This window comes from Columba livia, chromosome 2 (genome assembly GCF_036013475.1).
Source record: "Columba livia isolate bColLiv1 breed racing homer chromosome 2, bColLiv1.pat.W.v2, whole genome shotgun sequence".
NCBI classification, from domain to species: Eukaryota; Metazoa; Chordata; class Aves; order Columbiformes; family Columbidae; genus Columba; species Columba livia.
Window position 1 is genome coordinate 86766521 of NC_088603.1, and position 21324 is coordinate 86787844.

General features: G+C 40.8%; 1 protein-coding gene and 1 long non-coding RNA gene across 4 annotated transcripts in view; one reads left to right on the forward strand and one right to left on the reverse strand.

The window, feature by feature from the left end:
- ANKRD33B (ankyrin repeat domain 33B) overlaps positions 1 to 16991 on the reverse strand; it is a 46458-nt gene extending 29467 nt beyond the window's left edge. Inside the window, exon 1 of one of the 2 annotated variants that reach the window (XM_065052660.1) lies at positions 15909 to 16991. In XM_065052660.1, coding sequence (XP_064908732.1) covers positions 15909 to 16340 — 432 coding nt within the window. In that variant the 5' untranslated portion in view covers positions 16341 to 16991. The remainder of the gene's footprint in view (positions 1 to 15908) is intronic. The other variant, XM_021288223.2, reaches the window with a different exon arrangement.
- Positions 15883 to 18556, forward strand: LOC135578564 (uncharacterized). Of its 2 annotated transcripts, none has more exons than XR_010470347.1 (3): positions 15883 to 16011; positions 17608 to 17680; positions 18237 to 18556. It is a non-coding gene; the product is annotated as an uncharacterized LOC135578564 (long non-coding RNA). The 2 variants fall into 2 exon arrangements; XR_010470348.1 differs by having other exon boundaries at positions 15890 to 16011; positions 17605 to 17680.
- Positions 18557 to 21324: the final 2768 nt, after the last annotated feature.

A 21324-nucleotide genomic window follows, 5' to 3' on the forward strand; every position in this document is an offset into this window, starting at 1 on the left:
TGTCTTAATAAAAGGCGGAATTACATTTGTGAAAGATCAGGGAATAGTGCCTGGCTGTATCAAGAACACTGCAAGTCTTAGTGAGTAACCTCACATTAATTTAACACTGTATTTAGGGAATAGGCTCATCCACAATGATGCTTATCTGCAAAAGGCTCAGCCTGAATTTTTGTTTGAGAAAACACACACTGTGACATTGAATTACCTGTTCAGAGGCAATCTTTTTTCTCTGGTAGCTCACTAATTTTTGTTGATTCAACTTTTTAAAAATCCTGAAGAAGGTAGTTCTAAAGCAGTTTGTTTGTTTGTTAATGTGTTCATTCCCATTATACATTTCTCTCTTTTATTATCTCAGCTAGATAAGGAATTATCATCCACTGCAGGTGTCAGTGTATTAGCAGACAGTATGGCAGAAGTGAAAATGATATTTAGAATATCCAAGTGAGAGATAGTAGCATCACCATCACATCTGTCTCAAGTCAACTACAATACTGCAGCTTGAGTTTAATAAGTAAACACAGCACACACTTGTAATGCCATGACCTAGTGCCAAGAGCTGAGTAAGGGACTACCTGCCATTGGTGCAGTCTTTCCCATTATATGGATCCTGTGACTACCCTGTATATCTCAGCTGAGTGTCAGCTCCACACAATAAAGCCAGAAAAGCATCTTATGCTTCTGTGTTTAGATCTAAGAATCTCATATTCCAATGAATACACCCCATGCATTTAAATAATAAAGAAATGTAGGGAGGGATTGAACATTAATACATTGCTGAATTTGAAGTAAAAAAGATACAATTAAGTATCTGGGGAGGAAAAAAAAAAAAGAGGGAAGAGAAACATCACATTTATATTTAAATGTCTGGAATTACTATAGATGACTTGGCTTTGTAAAAAACTGTTAACTCATTCATACAGTATATCGCCTTTATAGAACAGTTTCAGTCAAACAATCCAGCAGCTGTTGGTATTCTACTTCATAAAACTGGAGAATAGTTGGGTAAACTGCAAAACAGCTTAAGTCCAGGATTAAGTCTTAAGTCTCCAGGAATTCATATAAGCAATCTGCTTTTCAATTTGAGGACCTAGATCTATGAGAGAAATAGTAGACATTAAAAAGAGTTTTCTCAACAAAAGAACACCTTATGCTGAAAAGAAACATGCTACAAAAAGGCAGTATGTATCAAACCCATCTGATAGAGGTTTTTCAGAGCTGTTTGCAGTGAGCTTGATGTGTCCATGTCCCACAGCAGCTGAAGAATTACAAGAGTGTGGCACAGAGCCTTTGGTTACTTCAAGACATTGCGTGACTGCAGGGTGGTATTTTTGGTGATAGAGGTTGACTAATGAGAGTGGCATCTGAACATAATAAGGGACCTTTGAATGATGTTCCAGGCCCCTGTAGAAAAAAAAAGATATCCAGTTTACAGGGAATTTTCAATGTACAGTTAGAAACTACATCCTAAAAAAAAAAAAAAAAAAAAAAAAGTTGGTTTGTTTTTATATTTGCTTAACTGGCTGCAAGCCATACAGCTTATAAAATAAAATAAACATGTTCTTATGCCCAAGACACATCAGAAAAGCTCTCTAGTCTCTCCAGCTGAAGATTTGTAAGTAAATACCTTTATATCAAATAAAAGGATACAGAAAAATATTGTCTACCTGACACATTCCATCTCATTTTGTGACAGCTATTACTGCCCACAAGAAGACTAGACCCTGTTCCATTCTGTTGACAAAAAATCATAGCAATTATTGGACTGTCACTTTTACATAACTAAGCATTTATCTGCAGCTATAGTATTCAAGTCTTGAAAAATTTAGGAATTAGCAAATGGGCCCATATATCCATCAGGTGTTTGTATTGCTTTCCAGGCTTTTCTGGTTTTCTGTTACAGGAAGATACTTAGGATCAACTCAGCATGGCATTAGTCCACCCAAGTCGTCATGACTGATCTGTTGCTATTAGAAAGCTTCATCTAAGCAAAAAGGCTGGCAAACTCAGAAAACTACAAGTGTATTTCTGCTACAGATATATACAAAAGTACATCAACAACGGCAAAGGTTCCTGTATGGTAAATGAGGACCTTGGGTTGAAATGGACTTGGTTGCTTAGAGACACTTGTCCATTAAAATTGTATAGACATGACCTGTAAACAAAATATTCTTCATTTTTGTGGTTCCCAACTCCAAATCACTGGAATTTGCTAAGAGATGGGAGCAAAGAAACACATTTCCCTTGAAGAAATATTGCAAAGAAGATTCCATTAATATTTGTGCAATTTTTCTATTTCATAATGATGAAGAACATGACAAAGAAGGAAACTCTCCAGCCACTGGATAAGCATAGGATGGTTAGCAGTAAAAAAGGAATAATGGGAATAAAAAGCTGAGATGAAGAGTATTTCTGCATTTAAAAGGAAGATAATACGTGTTGGTGGAACTGAATACTCCATTATAAATTTGGTATTTTGTTATTAGAAATGTATGGAATTCTTAATGTAAATTTTCAGCTGTGCAGCCTTATTAGATACATTACACTGAACAAAAACAAACAAGCAATCAAAATTCTACTCTACTACAAATAACTTTCAATTTTATAAAGTTAGTCATTGTTCATTTAACAATCATTCACAGGCCACACTCATGGACAAATCAAGCAGTTTTTCAGGAAGCTAAGGCAAAACCAGAAGACTGGCATTTGTTGAGTTGTTTTATGACTAAATATACGCAGCCACAATCAAGAGGCTAAATGGTAAATATTTTGTATACCGCTTTTTGTCACTTGGGTTCTTTTTGTTTCATCATAATTGCGTATGTGGAGCACTAGCTGTCTTCCTTCAGCAGCAGACCTTGAGGAGCATCCTCAAATCCATCTGTGCACGGTCTGAGAACAGTAAATCTCAGCAGCATTAAACATCCCAGATCAATAACAGAGCTCCCCACAGACCTGCGCTGACACACACCAGTGGCACAAGACATTTTCAAAGTTTGCTCTTCTGCTGCCCTGTGGATGGGCACAGGACTCCAGAGTAACAAACACTGGTTTTTATTACCACCAAATCTACACAGGTGCTGTTTCTTCAGCCATTATCTCTAGAAGTGAATGCACTGATGTCTATACATTCTATTACACATTTTTAAATGCCTTGAATGTGCATTTTATGATCCAGTGCTGAATTTCCTGTTTCCTAGACTGACTCTCCTATGTGTTTGTTTTGGAGTTTTTTTTTTTTGCCAAAGAAATGTACAACCAACACTTTCAGATCTGAAAAGGTAAGTGATATGCTAACTACATAGAGTTCAAAGCCTCTGAGCCCTTTATTTCACAGAGAACTTTGTGCTTGCTACGGAAGTCCACCAGACTGTGCCCAGCTCTACCAAATAAAAGCCAAAACCCCCTTCTGTGCCTCAGAACATGCAGGTCAGATAGGTCAGATGAAATTACATCAGTTGCACAACAGCAACGACTCATACAGGACCAGTAAACTGAAGGAGTTGTGTACCTTAACGATTTAAAATAAAAGTCTCTTTCAAGTCAGGTTCCATGGTCCCCCTCCCGCCAAAAAAGTGTTTGCTAACTCATCCTACTCAGCTGGATATTAGAAAGTACAAGGAGGAAATATTAAGGCCTTGACTCTATTAGAAGACTGACAACTTATAATTTCCTTTTCTTTTTTAAGCTCACGTACAAGGAAAGTAGCTTTTATACCCAGATTTTAAATTACTGATTTAATAGCATTTTACTTTCCATATAACTTTTTCATATCAAATTGTCTGTGGCATGAGGAACCTCATCAGTACATGTCTTTCTGTGTCAGATATCTCTGACCTAAATATTTGCTTAAGGACAAAAACTCCAGTAAGTTTAGAGAGAATTAAAAACTTTTCAGAGAATATTTAACCATTTTTCTATGTAATTTCTGGTTTCTCTATCACTCCTACTAAAATTTTCATCAGTCTTTCAAAATGCTTTCACCTGGAGGTGGGCTGTGAAGCTGCCAGTTTACACTGGCTTTTGTTTTTAATTCACTATTAATTAAGGTGACTTAGGTCTATGCAAAAAAGCTGCAGTGCAGTAGAAAAAGAGTAGCAGTGGAAGAATGGTAAAACTTATGCTTTTCTCCCTCCGTTTTGAGGCACCTGGAAGCAGTAACAGGTTTTGCCCTAAAAGAGACCTCCACACATTTTCAAATACTTTGCTAAGCGTTGGGAGTAATTTTTTCTGTTTCTCTGATACAAAATGAGAGAGTGCTCCCCAGTAATACTGCAACATCTTTGAAAGCAGAAGGCCTGGTCTTTGTATTTCTACCTCAAAATTGTGGGCAGGATGTTTCCTGTTACCTTCCGAGTCCAGCTCCTTCAGTCCACCACTGGAAATACACAGAAAACAGCAAATATCCAAAATGAAGGCTTGTTGCAGTTAACCAATATAGCTAACATTAGTATCAAAATTCTATAGCCAAAAATCACCTTCTTCTCCTTAACATTTGCAAAACTCATATTGGATATTTGCACAGCAGAACTGTTGGACATAAGATGATTATACTAACTGAATAATCTTAAAATCTCAGCCAATACAGACAGACTTTAAATCATCTATTTTGGAATGATATTATCAATTGCAGTAGTGTCAATAATGAGGCAAAGTCTTTTCAGATACACTCCCCGAAGACCTTAAAATCTGAAAGGAAACAACAGGAGACAGCTGTGGGAAGGAAGAGAAGCAAGTTCGTGGAAGTAATTACAGCATTTTAATGTTTTTGTTAGTTTTTCTATTACATGAACAATCCTCACGTGCCCTTACTACCATGACTGATAAGCTGCTGAATTGTAGAGGCTTTGTTGTAATTCTTATTTCTTACAAGACATAAATGATTGACTGATAAATCAGAACTGATGCAATCACTGTACTAGAAATACAAATTACATGAGGAAGCAGAAAATATGATATTTTTAGGCAGGTATTCAAAGTCTGAACTGGGTACCTAAGTACTATTTTAAAAACATCCTCCTCAAAGGAATGTGGGTTTTGGATGGCAAGGAGTGAATAGAAATGAAGGGCCAATATACACATTAAACTCACCAACTGCAACTGTAATTACTGTTTTGCATTACAGAAACACTAGTACTGACTATTTTTTTTTTTAATTCTAAAAACAATGATTTTATTCTTATTATTTTTTAATTTTCAAAACATGAATTTTATTCCATGGTTATATTTGACCTAAATTTTCAAACTCTGCAGATTGGCAGGTGAATAGCAGAAGGCTAGCTTACGAAGAATATTAGTTACAGAACTGTGAACTGTACTTTTCTGCGAACTACTTGTCCAAATAATAGCAGCAGCAGCAGAGAGCTAGATGCTGAAATCTTTAAATGCAATGGCTGTTTTTCCCTGTTAGCAGTCCAGCAGCCCTCATGTCACTCTGCTGGGGAGATGGATTTCAGTAAAACATGTGTAAGAGCTACGCAGAGTGAACTTTCCACATAACTACTTAATATCCATGAATGTGGGAGTAGATGTAGTGTGCTACCCTCTGTTTCCACAGACACAGCAGCCAGGACCTGAGCCAGAAGCAGCACCAATCCCAAAAGAGACCCTGTGTTTTTAAAATCTTTCCTCTCTGTGATACATATCACACATATTTATGCCGGTTTGTTGGCAATATTAATCTGTTTTGCCACACGGTTCCTGTCTATGTCTGAAAGGGTGACTCATTCGTGGACCCAGCACAAGAGGGTAGAAGCACCTACTGATCTAGCATCAAACACTAAAACTCCAAAGAAAGGTTGTAGTATTTTTTGATGACACCTGATAGCTAGGGGATTTCACAGTTATAATGCCAGCAGGAAAGAGAACGCTGGACATAACTTATTCACCGTAAACTTCCAGGTAATTACTTGTTTTTTATTTGATCTCAGCTCCTTAGAGGATGATCCATTCACTGTACATTTGTGATCTGTGAAATGCACAGTAACAACCACATATCTGCACACCAGAACACCACAGCTTGACCTGTACCCATCTGTGAATGGACCCTCTGCTCATAAATCAACTGCACTGACTGTAATAAACAAAAACTAGGCCAAGCTAAAAATGTCCACAGAAAGATAAAATGACAATAGTAAGTGAAAGGCATTTCACAACCTTGTGTCTTAAAGAAAAATACTTTGCATGATAAATCTTAATAGAAAGGTTGACATTTATTCACCACGTCTCTTTTTTTTCTTCCTTTTTGTCTGGGAATGCTTATATTGCTTACTGCTTCTGAAATATCTCACGAAAATACTAAATATTTCCATGTTTGCTTCACATCATATCAGTAACCAGATGATTGGGATGTGATCTATGGTGGGAAAGGACTGCAGCAGCTGCTTCTATTTTTAAAATTCAAAAGCAACTTTTTCAAAGTCTTCAGGCAACTATGTTTATTGCAACAAGTGTAATTTAGTGAGGCATCTCTTGCCTGTCAGATTTAATTATCTTGCTTTTTCAGGGACTTTTCCACAAATACTGAATGGATCCAATACACTTGATGGGAATTTTTATGTAGATAAGAACTGTAAATGCACCAAGACATCTGAATTCAGGAAACTGCATACATGCTATTTTAATTCAAGGAAGGTACTAACAAGATTATAGTGTACCTCGTACTCAGTTCATGTTCCTATTTTGCAGGCAGTTCTGCTCATGAGTACCTTCACGCATGGGCATCCCTTTTGCTTCCCCATGAGAGGAAGAATTTTCCAGGCTGGGAAATGCCCGTGGCCCATACCACTGAGCGGTAAAATGAAACAAATTGTACGTGATAAATAGGTGGCAAGGAAGATTCAGTCCCACCCTATGTAAATGGTGGCAGGATGCAGCACGGCATGGACTCCATCCTACTGGCAGGAGATTAATGTGGGACCCCAGGGCTGTCTGAGCCGTTCTGCACATGCACCGCTTGCAGGCTGCAGGATGTCTCTGCTTGGGGCATTGCGCTGGTTTTGTGTCCCTGAAGTATGAGGAAGACGCTTTCACTTTGTTCCCAGGGACTTTGACATTAAGCGCTTTCTTTCACTGTCACCCATGAAACGGGAGGTGGCTTCACCCCCCAGTCAAACTACCAATGGGACTGCCCTCCAGGAACGATGTGGGTTTGGCTCCAGGCTGGTGATTTGGCACTGGGAGCTCTGCCGAAGCGTCACTGACACAGACACGCTGCCCAGCGTCTCGCACAGACAGGACTTGCCTCACGCTGAGGTGACAAAGTGCCTGAAGCATGGCAGGGAAAAGAGCCTGTTTCTTCCCAGCCAGAGGTTTCATTTCCTCTGGTTTGCTCAGTACATCTCAGTGTTTACTATACAGTACCACTTGCCACAGTGTAACCAGAAAACTCTTCTACTGTGTTTGCATTCTTTATTAACTCAGAGGGGCTTTGTAAGTCTACACTAAGGTTTCATAAATACTTGTGGTATTTCATTTTCCAAACCAAATCAATACTTCTTATTCTATACCCTTTTTCTAACGAGTCATTGCTATTTCATCTTCTTTAGAGAAAGTCCTTATTTACAGAAATAAAACTATTCTAAACTAACTCCTTTATGGACCTGAGCTTTGACTCTGCCTTCTCTTGAAACCTTTATCAAACCCATACAATACTTTCAGATATGCACAAGTGCCTTACCGTCTTCCAAAGACAGTCTTCCCTTTCCTTTTGTCCATCCCCTAAAAACAGTTTTATGAATACATGACTACCCTTCCCGTATTTCCCAACCAAATGGTAAACAGGTATGCAAAGCCTTTTTTTGTAAGAACTACAAATAGCAAGATATCTATGTCTAAAAAAAAGTTCCTCTGAAAGGCTGCTTTTATGAACATATTTAATATATTCAAGTATCTGACACTTTTCCACTTCAGAAAACTAATAAAAACGGCTTACATGTAAATCTGTCCCTCCAGTATTAATAGAGATAAACTTCCCTTAGGGCCCAATTCTGAGCTGTGGTGGCTACTGGCAGCATCTCCCATCAGCAGTGGTAGGTCTGTCTACATGCAGGGTGTCCCAAAGACAGGGCCTCAGGTACAAAAAGGCAAAAGACAAAAAAAAATACTCTACATATGTGAGAGAGTTTCAACATATTGCCAGATCTGCCATGTGAGTATTACAGAACTGAGCCTGAAATGTTATACAGTTGAAACATGTGAAGCTACAAAAGCCCCACCATGAGTCATTCCCGTTTTGCATCAGCTTGCTTTCAGATTACTCCCTGTGGAATATAACAGGCATAATAGAAAATAAAAAAATTGAAAAATGTGAACTATTCCTACATTGTGAGTTTTTCCCACAGTGGATACAATTTGAATTGCTAATTCACTGCCAGATGTGTCACTACAGAATCTGTGACAACCGTCCTCTTCCTATGGTACTTAATTATTTCTCATTGAGACACACCAAGTGTGCTACAGGATTATAATTAGCCCAAGCTGGATGGGTTTCATTTTTGTTTTTAATGAAAGAACCCTAAGAAATGGGTAAATTCAAACCTGTGTGGCATAACATTTTGAATAATTCCAAAAGGTTACCTTTGGAGAGTGACTTTATTTATGAAAACATTAAATGTGAACTTCTGTCTCCAGTAAAGCCTGTGGGAGTTCTTCATTGCTTTCACATGTGTCAAAAGATTTTATTTCCTATTTAAGAAAAATAGCAGCAGTTTTCAGTAAGCGGCTTTTGTGTGACTATACCTCAGTCATGAAAGTTAAACCTAATTGCACAGTGCAACGACGGGCAATACAGGAAGACTATGCAGAAAAATCGTTAGCAGGCAATAAACTGGCTATGTTAATTGCTAAAAAAAAAAACCTACCCAGAACAGAATGACCTGCACAAATAAAGTTTGAAAACTGGAACTAATTCCAATTAATCCTAATGAGTGGACATGAGCTGAGCCACATACATGTTCTTGTCAGGGACAGTTTCCTCTGGCAATGCACACATAGTCCCTGCTCATCTAGTGGGATCTTCTGCAAGTAAAAGGCTGATGATGCTTTCTAAATCAATATTTACTTAAAAATTAAAAGTGTTTCAGTTGGTAATCATGTATCACTTTTCCTCAGAGAAACAAATATGTATTTTAATGAAAGGTAATTTAAAATAAACCTGAAATTTTGAATTTTGGAGAGCATTTTATGCCCCAATAGAACTTCAGGGAAAGAATATTAGGAACGTTTAAGATAGAAAATTAATGCAAATATTCCTTCTTGAGTAGTTCCCCACAATAATATAAATTTTCATTTCCTAATGGAATGAAGGAATTGGCAGTGTCACGTTGTGCAGTGTGAAATAAACCTCAAATATTCTCTTGGAAAAATGCAATACAACATCCTGAGGTCACATTTCTTACCTGTGTTGCAGACATGTTCTACTAAAGACATCCTTGTAGGTCTGTGATAATTATTGGTGACAGATGTCCCAGACAACCAGTCTTGTTAGATTTTGAATGCAGCTATATTTTATTACATCTGGAGTCAACCTGTGCTCAGCTGGGTAACTGGGCTCATTGATGCATCTCTGAGGAGCTCTGCAAGTCCACATACTTGATTTGAGATACTAACATGAAACACTGCTTAAACTAGCACAAAAGATTGCTATGACCTTTACTTCTGGGCTGCAGGCTAAAATCAACCCCTCTGTTCTGTACACCTTGCATTAAGCAATTTGTCAGAATTCTTCAAGGAAACTGCTCTTCATGTGCTTTTTCTAAAAGCTGCATCTCTTGCAACTAGATTAAATTTGTACAGCTTTCTCATGTTGATGAGGTCTTCAAATCTGTATCTATCAATTTCCATAAGAGTTATATCCGTTAGCTTATGCTGCTTTTTACACTAGGTACAAACTATATCTACTACCTGTCTATAAACATATCTTACTACCTGTCTATCCTTCTGCATGGACGATGCAGTAGGTGTGGCCACACCTTTCCAGTGGTCTGCTAAAGACCTGCATTTCCATTCTTTATGTCTAAGCACCCTCATGGTCCTTATTGATTTCTCTCTTTATTCCATAGAAGCTATGTTCTATGCATATACTTCTTCAGTTGAGTTATTTTAAAGGAGAGGTTTCTGTGCCAGATTTACAAAGGCATTACTCATCTAACACTTCAGACGAATGCAGACGAGCAGGCAGACAGCTGACCTGCCCACTCTCTGCTGACAACACCTCCGAGTAGCTCTCTGTATCAATCTGGTCCATACTCTGAGTAGCTCACCGAATTCCATCTGAGCCGACTGACTTCATGTTTTCTGTGCTCTATGTACTCATTTCTGGTGGATTCCCCTGAGATGTAATTACATTATTTGAAGGGTTCCAAATTTTTTTGCAGCAGCTTCTGTGTTTTGCCATCTACTATTCTTCGCCTTGCCTTGCTTACTCACTTCCTTTTTAGAAACATACATATTTCCAGGGACTTTTTCTAGAGCACTTGCGTATTTCTGTACTTTTCTGAAGATTTTAAGTTAAATTACTTTTGCCGTTAGGGTCTTTTAAAAACTTTTTCCACCCTAAAAAGTTCCCTTTCACAGTTTAGTGTCAAGATGTTAAGTTTCTATACAATCCTTCCCATGAGAATAACTTGTATGACAGTATGAGGGAACTGAAACTGCCTGTGAAAATATGAAAAAAGTTCCCAGTGCTATAGCAGATGACATTCTTCAAATCCTTTTTCTGACATGGGATGACTTAAGCTATGTGCCGTGACAACTGAAAAACAAGATGTGGCAAGGAGAGCTTTATCCCTCACCACAAAATGCTGCATTCCTATTTTTTTTTATTTTTGCAAGTTAGCATCATGAAGATAACAAAAACAATAAAAATAAGTTAATGGAGCTTTACACAAGCTCTGGCACTTTTTGTGATACCTGACTTTCTAGAAAAGTATCATCCAGTACAATATTCCTTTACCTGGAAAGCCAAAACTGAACCACAGTCTCTCTGTCCTTCTCAGATAGTCACAATTTCAGGAGCGCAGACCTTTGGCAAAGACAAAATCGGGCATCAGCTCCATGGAGCACTCACTATGCATGTCTCTGTGAAAAACTCTGAAGGGTAACGCTCCCTAAACTAGCCAATTTGCCTGAAGCAGTCTCACTGTGGCAGTACAAAGCCTGTGGGCTACTTTGCCTCCCAGAGGAGCAGTCTGCAGCGTAGGGCTGGGAGACCAGTCTGACATGTCTGATGCTTCAAACTCTGTCATGGGTCCAATAAGGAGACTGGGTGAGTGATGCCATTCCAAAACACCCTTTTACAGCCGGCAATGCACAAACAAACCTCAGTTGTTTTCAGAGAAACATCTCCACTCGATTCAGGGGGTTGCTCGCTGATGTTCTCCAATGCAGCATGCCCCCTTCAGGAGGTATGTATGGTGCCCAAACAATGAGTTTAATGTGCCTGGTCTCTGTAAACTCTCCCAAAAGGCAGCAGAGGGAGGCTCTTCGGCAGGGGGGTGACGGGACAGCAGTTAGAGGACAAGCATAACATAGAAGCCTGAATCAGCCTTGGCAGAAACCCACTCCTCTTTGCTGAGGAGAGTAGGGGAACCACAGTCCTAATTTGTGCACTACACCATGGTGTGAATCCTCCCCAGGAAACTTCTTTTCCGCTCCTACTTCTCCGGGCTTACTTCCATAGTTGTCAAAACCCTATGTTCTCACAACTTTTCAGATAGGTTTCTAGCCAGGATATAGCTACCTTATTTTTGTTTATTCAGTAACAGCAACTTCCAGGTTTCTGATGCATCGTTGTCCCTCCCCAGATAATTCCTTATTTGTGTTTTTCTACTAAGTATCATGAGAGGGGAAATAAAAATAAATGTAGATCATGAAGAACAACAACAGTCTTCAAAACTCTGTTTTCTTCCTTCAGCAGAAAAAGGACAGGGGAACAAACAAACAAATCCAGCTCCACTTGATGACGGAGCCCCAGAACTACCGTGTCTCAAAGAAAATTTATGTCAGAGCAATACTAATCAACATCATCCTGCACAAAATATTAACAAGAAAAGTCAACTGTACTCATCTATGGATTTAGGAGTATTTTCTGAAAGGAGAAGGAAGAGTTTACGAGCTGAATCACACCGATTATTTTGTCTTCACACTTTTTAAAGGGGCAAAGCAAAGATCACAAATGTATGATCCCCACGCCGTAATGGTATACAGATTGGTTCCTAGCCACTGTGGAAGCAGACAAAAGACTCACTGAACAATGACATAAAAATCAAAAGCTGAAAAAGACTCTGACAGGATATTTTTGCACATGTATCAGCTTCAAAACACAGAGTTACAGAATACCTACTAATACAGACTATACCACGTGGATTGTTAACACAAAACCTTTCTGAGGATGAGCTGCAGTGATTATTTTCAATCTGCAATGAGAATGTTCTTTGCCTTCTCTCTCTTCCCCATCCTTTATTGCCTTCTCTGTTGTCACAGAAAACTTCTAAATTTGTTTGCATTCTGTGTTAGGTAACACTGGATTTTGAAACTCTGTCTTTCTGAGTATATATAACCCTGGTCTCCAGGCAAGATTTAATATTAAGTGATGTTAAATTTATGAGATGCAAATACCTGAAATTCTGGAAATGTGACTAGTAGGGAAGCAAAACCAGTCCTCACAACACGTGGAGAAAAGTAGCATCATTATCAGATGACAGTCTGGTTTCAGCCGAGTCAGGAGATTTCATCAGAGCCACGTTTTTCTTATATACATTTGCAAATCCCTCTTTATTGTCAGCATAAGGCAGGTAAATACATCAGCATTAACAAATGAGAGGCTGTCCTGCATGATCTACCATTACCATATTATATGCTGCCATAGTTGTTTTCCAGATATTTTGGTATTACATTTTGCAAGGAAACGAGCAGCACCGAGTCAGTCTTTTGGGACTCCATATACAGACAGCAGTACAACAGAAGATGTGGGGATCAACCCTTTGGGGATCCTGTGCAGACAATTATATATAAACTGTTGTTGCCTTGACAGTAATGAAAACAAGACCAGGAAGGTACTGGTCTTCAGGCTACACGTGACTAATAAATTGAATGCTGTGGAGTCTGGTTTAATGCAGGAAGGTGAACACAATGGAAACCTGTGCCTGGTGGGTTCTGCAGCTCACAATCATAACATGGGAAAAAGACACTCCCGTAGAAGTCCCACAAAAAGCTGCTATCCAGGCTTGGAAAATTGTCTCAAAAGAGAGAATTGATATATTTTGATTTAAAAAAATATTGAGGAAAATAAGTAAGGTTACCTCTGGATCTTAGCATTTTCAGAAATTATTTCCTTCAAATATTAATTTTGCCCATGAGAGTTGCTTTAGGGCCAAGGTCAATATTTAAAAGCAAACTAATAGCAAAACTCTAGCTGTTTGTGCCCAAATTTGTTTCAAGAATTTAAATACTAGAAGTTTCTTCTCCATGTTATAAGATTTGAGTGTAATTACTTTCAGAATCAAAATATGGCATTGTCTAACTACCATAACCTGTTACATGCTCTGTTTACTTTGAAAAAATAAGTAATTTTAAATTGCAAAAACAAAACTGAGTTGTACATACATAACACAGGTTATCAGATCATAGTGGTGAAAACAGTTGGACAGCCCTTCCTTCACCATCCCACTTCTCAAAAAGCAAGTTATTCTTCTTTCTCTCTCCTGCCTCACAGAAAAGAAACAAAATCTTCGAAGAATTGAAAGTTCAGTTCATTTGTTCACAGCTAAAAATAAACAAAACATGCTTTCCAATAAATGCATGCTGGATAGTATTGTAAACAAACATTATCCTGGTCAAAGAAGGTGCTGAAAGCCAACGGTACAGATTTCAGCAATTGAAAAATTTTATTACCACAAGTAGTGTATGTAATTCGTTCAGTTACCTTTTGGCAGTAAAACTAAGTTTTATTTATGGGTATTGTGCAATGACGTTATATGACACTCAAATTCAAGAGCTGCAGAAATCTACAGAAAGAGTGATAAAAGACCTAAGCAAAACTTCCCTTTTGCCAGGTAAAATTCTCTGAAAAAAAGGTGGTTTTCTATTGCAAAATAATGTGAATTTGCCTTGATGTCCCTTCTGGGGATGTCAGGACTGCAGTCACACCTGACATTTTGGCTCCCCAGCAGAAAGGTTGCTCCCATCCCATTCCCATCTGCCTGGAAAAGTTAGACTGCCCTGCTCTATACTGCTGTAATTAGGGCACTTTGTGAAGGTTTATATCCCCTCATGCGGCGAGAGAACCTGGACTCATGTCTCCCACATGGTTAATGAGGCTTCCAGAAGCTGCTGAGTTACTGAACTTCTTTTACATTGTTTTAATCAAAAAAAAAGCAGAAAACAGAATATGGTGTCAAAGTTTAATTTCAGGTCAAATGGAATATCTGTTTAAGTAGAGAAAAACTTTTTTTTTTTTTTTTAACTTTGAGTTTGGATTCAAGCTACAATTTTGTTTCTTTTGTAGGAAGCTGAAAAGATAAAGAACAGTAACTTGCTTTGGGGAAGTGGGATGGTGAAGGGAGGGCTGGCAAATTCACTGTTCTCACAACCCTGATCTGTTCACCTCTGCAGAAGGAGCTGCTGTAGGCTGAGGGCTGGTGTCTACGTTCAATTTGTTCATATTCCCCGACTCAGCTCTGTATGACCTGAGACGGAGGATGCCTCCATCTCCACAGCCAGCTGCATACCCTCTGCTGGGTGGGAAGGCCACCCATTCAGAAAGGACAGCCGTGACGCACTTGGTCTTTTACACCACACATATGGTGGGGCCAAAGTTCCCCACCATCAAACACCCGAGGCACACTGAATCAATGGGCATCAGCAGAGGTGAGTGTTCACGCAATGCCAGGCCTGGGTTTGGGCTCCAGCTCAGGTTCAGACCTCATATACAGGATAGATGGATCTGCAGGACCTTCAAAAGCTCCTGTAATATACATTTGGATCTCACATGTTACAGACTATAACTACACCATATGTTGGCCCGGGCAGAAAAGTTGATTTAAAAAAATCTCCACCCTCTGCTGCTCATTCACACCCCCATGCTATAGGTTGTTGTCCCCTCAGATGTGTTAATACAACTTTTTCTATATGTATCTTTTTTGCAGAAGCTGACTGCAAATCAGATCACTAGAAAATCTGTATTAAAAACAATCCTTTGGTGGGGAGATAAAGAAATTTTGTAGGAAAGTTCCTACAAGTACATACATCTGAGAAACAAAAAAGCCCCTCTCTAAATAGCCTCAAACCAAAATCATTGTGTTATTTTCGATGCAAAGACTCCTTATTTTGCCAGAATACACAAGTTGCTTGCTCAATTAAAATTACTTAAGCCTTCTTTCAAAACATTCTTGTCATAGACTAGTCATAGAAAATTTTTCCGAGACTGTTTATGCAAACTACAAGTAAAAATTCCTTAAACACAAATTGTAGTAACACTAGTGACAGGAGTTGCTGTTGCTAATCTTCCATATTGTTGCTTAGATGTCTCAGTTATATGTTACCTGGAAAATCTTTTCCAAGTTTTCACCTTCTGATTTAGTCAAGTCCACTTCTGTCCCTTCAATTAACTAAGTAACACGCAAAAACTGAACCACAAACCTTGCACTGACACAAGCCCTCAACATAGTTCACCAGCAGCAAAACAAATACCAGGAGAACTCCAAAGTCTGATTTTAGCACAGGAATACCCCAAGAGCTGCTTGACATTCTAGGAACTGGAAGCAAGCTTACATTTTGGGGGAAACTGAAAAAAAAAAAAAACATAAAAAAAGCAGTGTCACCCAACCCACGCCTGACCCCGCGCTCCCGCCCGGCTCTGCTCCACGGGGGAGGGCCCGGGGGTGGGCAGGGTCACAGCACGGGATGCTCACCCGGCGGTTGCGGTCGGTCTCCCGCACCTCCTCCTCCTCGGGGCCTTGGCGGATGAGCGCCTTGAGTACGATGGTGTTGTTGGTGCAGCAGGCTCGGAAGAGGGTGAGCGTCTCGGGGCTGTCGCGATCCCCTTGCTCCAGGGACCAGCGGTCCTCCTCGTCGTCCTCCAGCCCCCGCGGCGGGTAGAAGGAGTCGTCCGAGGCGATGCTGCAGGTGTCGGGCAGCTCGGAGAAATCCTCGTACTCCTCGCAGTCCTCTTCCTCCTCATCCTCCTCGTCGTCTTCTTCGTCCAGCCCCTCGGCGGCAGCTCCCGCCGCCCCCTGCTCGTGGCTGCTCTCCGCTTCGGTGCTGGGCAGCTCCTTCTCCGCCGCCGGCGCGGGGCAGACCCGCTCCCCGGCCAGCTGCTCCCCGTCCCCCGACAGCAGCACCATGGTGGCCCCGGGGCCGGGACGCAGGAGCTCCCCTCCGCACCGAGCGGCGCCCGGCGCCGCGGCCAGCGGCTCCTCCGGGCCGCCCTCGCCCGCCGCCCGCGGGGCGCTGCCCGGGGGGGCGCTCACGGCGGCCGGCGCGCCCGGCAGCCCCCACCCGTCCACCGAGCGCTGCCCCGCCGGGAGTTGAGGCTCTTCCCTGTGCAAACCTGAGGCTGGCAGGGGATCCCTCTGCCCCACTCACGCAAGTTTCGGACCCCTCCCGTGGGTCGCCCTGAGGCAGCCCGGCGGGCGGCCGCCCCCGGCCCGGGGCATGCTGCCGCTCGGGAATTCCCCGGGGGCTGGTCCGAGTCTGTTTAGCGCCGCCGGCCCAGCAGAGCGGCGGCGGTAAGCGGGGACAGGCTGCAGGCAAGGAGGGCAGGTCTGGGGGGAAGAGGCAGTTCGCAAACTCCTGGCCTGTAATCCGCTCAGCATCTCTTTGAGAAGATTGGGGCTCCGGCTTAGCGCGCTGACATCAGGGGCGCGGTGTAAAAGCGCTTTGCGGGGGGAGCGGGCAGCAGCCGCGGCTGCTCCTTGCGCGCTGCGCAGCTAAATTGCAGCTGACAGGTGGGAAACCTGAATTTCCAGAGAACCTCCAGACTCCTCCACCGGGCCTGCCAAGCCGCCGTGCCCCTCAGTCAAGCGGCTTCCTTGGTATCTCGGCGGCGGCTGCGCTTCCGTGTAAAGGGATCACTCACTGCAAGCCCACCGGCCGGTGGGAGAGGCAGCGGGAGCAGGGCCGGCGGTACCCGGGACAGGTGGGGCAGAGGCTGCCACTGGTCCTTCAGCACAATATGTGCGGTCCTGAAAACCGTGATTACAGCGATGTATGCGAAACTTTTCCAGGAATACAATTAGCCTGGGTATAATTATGTAATATTGAAACTAAGGAAAAATACTATACAGAATTTGAATGCTTTGACGGATAGCTTAGTTTAAAGCAAATTATTCATTAAACCACATAACTCAGCCCTGACAGTAGAGATGTCAAGCATGTAGTTTTTATCAAAGACATTTGGATATTAGGTTGAAAGGAATAACACACGTATACATTGAGCTCTTGCTTTGTCACAGTCCTTCTGAAATCTTTTGCCTTTCCGGATGCTATGGATTAGCACTGTTCTCTGTCAGGGAAATGGTGGGGGAAAGCCTTTTGTCCGACAAGATGGGATATTTGCTTTCTTCAACAGCACTTTGAAGCAAACCTCATATATATGCTATGCTTCAGCAGGTGAATGTCCAGGGTCTGAGTACCTGTCTGCCTGATGGGAGAGAAACAAGCTGGCGTTTTTGCAGGAGGAGAGGTAGAGTATGATGCGCAGTTTTTCACTGAAAGAAGGTATGAATGGAAAGTAAAATGTGACTGTGAATAAAGGGGTCTGAGTAGTAGGTGTTTACAGTCTTTCAGACGTCACTGGTCATACAAAGCTCGGTGGCTTCTTGCTGATCTCTAACTAGCAGGGTTAGCCCAGCGCCTAGCAGAAGGATATCTGTAATCAGAATTAGTAATAAATAGCTCCCTGATTGGCTGCTTCTGTGAAGAAGCTAAACTGGGAAGAAAGGAGATTAAACTATTCTCTCACCTTCAGACACCTCTGAGATCACTAGTGAAGTACATTACCAGCCACATTCATGCAGATGTTGCCAGTCTCCACTTATTTCTTTGAGTAAAGAAAAGCCCTTACTCTGATGCTGCTCTATGTGTATGCTCCCAAATCAAACAGTTCCGAGCTGGCTTTACCTGCAGCATGACAGCTCTGTAGGATTAACTTTTTACTCTTTCTGCCTATCCATTTTTTAAGTATTTGCATTCACAAATTTTAAGGGCTCCACTAATTTAACCTTTTGTTTTCTGCTTAGTTAGTGTGGCCACTGATCTGCTCAACAGAATGTTAATATTTCCTGGAGTACCACCTGTGTTTTGGAAGAACTCCGTTTTTTTCTTCAGACCCTGCAGCTGGAAGGGAGTATTTGCATGTTGTCAGCCTGAACTCACCATAAAAGCTCAGGAAGACATTTGGCTCCAGTAACTTTGCAAAGCAGGAAAATAAAACTAATTCTAATCAGAGAGAAACAAAAATCTTTTGGGGTGAAGATTCAGCTCATCTCTAAGAACGGATTAATCAAATACACTTGCTTTGTTTCTACCACAAGAATAAAGATTTACTTTATTTGCCAGATTCTTTTTTTGTTGTTGTTGATTTATATGAAATATCTTAGCAAAGATGCAAGCAACAGTAACTCTGAATAGCAGAAGCAAAACAAAAAACCAAACAAAACAAGGAAAAAAAAATAAACACCCCAAACTTGAAAAACCCTAAGTCTAACCAGAGTGAAACAGCAGTTATTCTATATAACAACAACAACAACAAGTTTTATACTGAAAATAGTAATATTTTTATCCTCTGTTCAGAGTTTACCTTATTGGCTTATTAATGGAGAAAAAATGAATCTGTTCGCTACCACAGCTGTAGTGGTTCTACAGCGACCTCAGAGACAAAAGCTGTTTTCTCTCTCCTAAGCTTGACACTTTCATTCTTTCTCTCAAAGAACAGTGTTATATGGCTTGAGCTTTCATAGCAAGTTGTCAGCCTGGTACAGAAAATACACTGTGTTTTTGCCATTGAATTTTTCACTTCTACTACTGCTGTTGAAGCTGTAGTTCAAATTATTTAATCTCCATGCAGCTTGACAACAAGCTATCACAGAAAGGTGCAGTTAATCGGACATAAACTGTTACATGGTTCCCTAAGATGACACTGCAGCCATTTATCTTGTCAGCACAGAGGCTCCCACCAGGGCTAGTCTGCTTGGGCATGGTCATAGATTTAAAATAGATTATACCTGGTTTCTCAGTTCTTTCAGTGACACAGCTCGTATGTGGCAAACAGTGTTTCTTGTCATTTGTGCTTCATTGTGCAAATCAAATTAAAACAACATGAAGAAAGGCCATAGAATAAGTCTATGGATGCCTTCTAATTGTCATAAAAAGCCATTTTCATGGCATTTGTAAGAGGATGGCCTCAAACTTTTAATCTAGAAAATATATCAGTTAACTTCATTTAAGTTAAATACTGGTATTTATAAACTTTGTAACAAAAGCAAAGAAATAAAGGTTATAATCTTAAAGCAAATAGCCCAGAATTATTAGTAATTATCATTATCTCATCAAAATTTATTGCTGAGAATTAGCAAGGCAGAAAAGTAAAATATCCAGAGCAGGTCCCACCTGGCCCTATGCAGACAGAGCTTCCCTTGAAGAAATCGATTTCTGGAATGACTATAGCATCAGGTACCTCCAATTTGCCTTGTCAAAGTTTGTAAGACATTTCATTTATAAACAATTTTGAGACTGAGATTTAATGAGATTCACATGCAGTAGTAAAATAAGTATGAAGATTCAGTGAGTGTTATGTGTTCTTCCACATTCAATAATTTAACCTAAGGCAAAAATTCACAACACACTGAAAGTTATTGCCAGTGTTCTTACAATGAAAACTAGTCAGAACAAAAGCATTAATTTCTTTAATTAAGTAAAATTTAAAAATACTTACATTGTTTAGGTATCTGAAATTTCTGATTAACTAGAAGCCTGTTAATGTTTTATTTTTATGCATCTGAATTCTATGCACCCACTTTTGAAATTCTGGGGTTCTCATCCTCAGTTTGTCTGACTCTAAAAATCTACTAGATGAGAATCTGAGGCCTAGTTAGCTTCTGTTGGTGAGGTTTTGACACTGTTTATGCACCTTCCTGGTATATTCCCACAAACTGGCAACTCAAGCTGTTTCAGTGATTTCAGGGGTTTTATAAATTCTTGGTTGCATATGAGATAGGGTTTTCTGCAGCCATTTGGCTCCTCATCCATTGCTTTGTAGGTTTGTGCCAGGAGCAGATGAAAGGATGAGACAGTGTATTGTTACCTAGCAGTATAAACAGCAATATCATACTGTTGAACAAAAGAGCTGTCTCACTTCTTTCTCTCTTGAATGACTTGTAAAAGCTCTTTTTTTGAGATGCATAGAAGATGTTTTTTGTGGGCACTGGATCCCTCTTTGACACTTCCACCAGAGCCACCAAAGGAAGTATTCAGAGCATAAGGAAACCTCCCTTGGGCAATCTGCCCATCTTCACAGATGAGAGAGGAGCTGAAGGCTCTGAAAGGCAAACATGGGGAATGGGTTTGGTGGCATGACTTAAGCCAGCATCACTGCAACACAAACCTGGTCCATGCTGCAGGTCACAACAGGTGCCTCGGGGCTCTCTGTGAAGGAAATGTGGGTACTGAGGGAAACAAGGCACTGAAAGAGGTGGGATATTGCTTTTTACTGACAGCATCATTTTGATTTTTGGAGACAGACTGATAGCAATTTGTGCTTTCAGTATTAGCGCCTCCAAGACTTGCGTTGATCCTCAAAACAGACTGGTCACTGCTGTAAAACTCGCTGCTTGAAGTTAGCCTTGTACAATATTTAGGCATGGATGTAGGCAAATTGGTCCCTGGAGTTGCTGAGTTCTTGGCAGGGCTGGTAGGCTAATAAATCCAACCCCATATTTATTTTGCCTTTTTTTTTTTAATGCTTTGCTAGGGCCATAGCAGGATATAAACAGGCTAGCTGATGTGAGGCACAGAAGCGTAATTAAGCTAGGCAAAAGACATCAGGTAACGTACTGTACTTGAGTGTTAATGTTGGGAAGGCAAGGGCAAAGAAGACATTCAAGGTAAAGTTTAAGAATTAAGTTGAAGAGATCACTTAGGAAATGGTTCCCGTCAATTAGAAAGAACCAAAAAGAGACAGCATTTGTTTTCCTATTTACCTGATTTGCAGGGGTAGGTGGGGAGAGCATTTCCAAATGAACAGGTTCAGCAGAACTTGCTAAAGCCACCCCACTTACAAAGCCCTTTGGAAGCAGCAGAGTTGGAGCCTCAGTTTTCCTAAAATCTGGG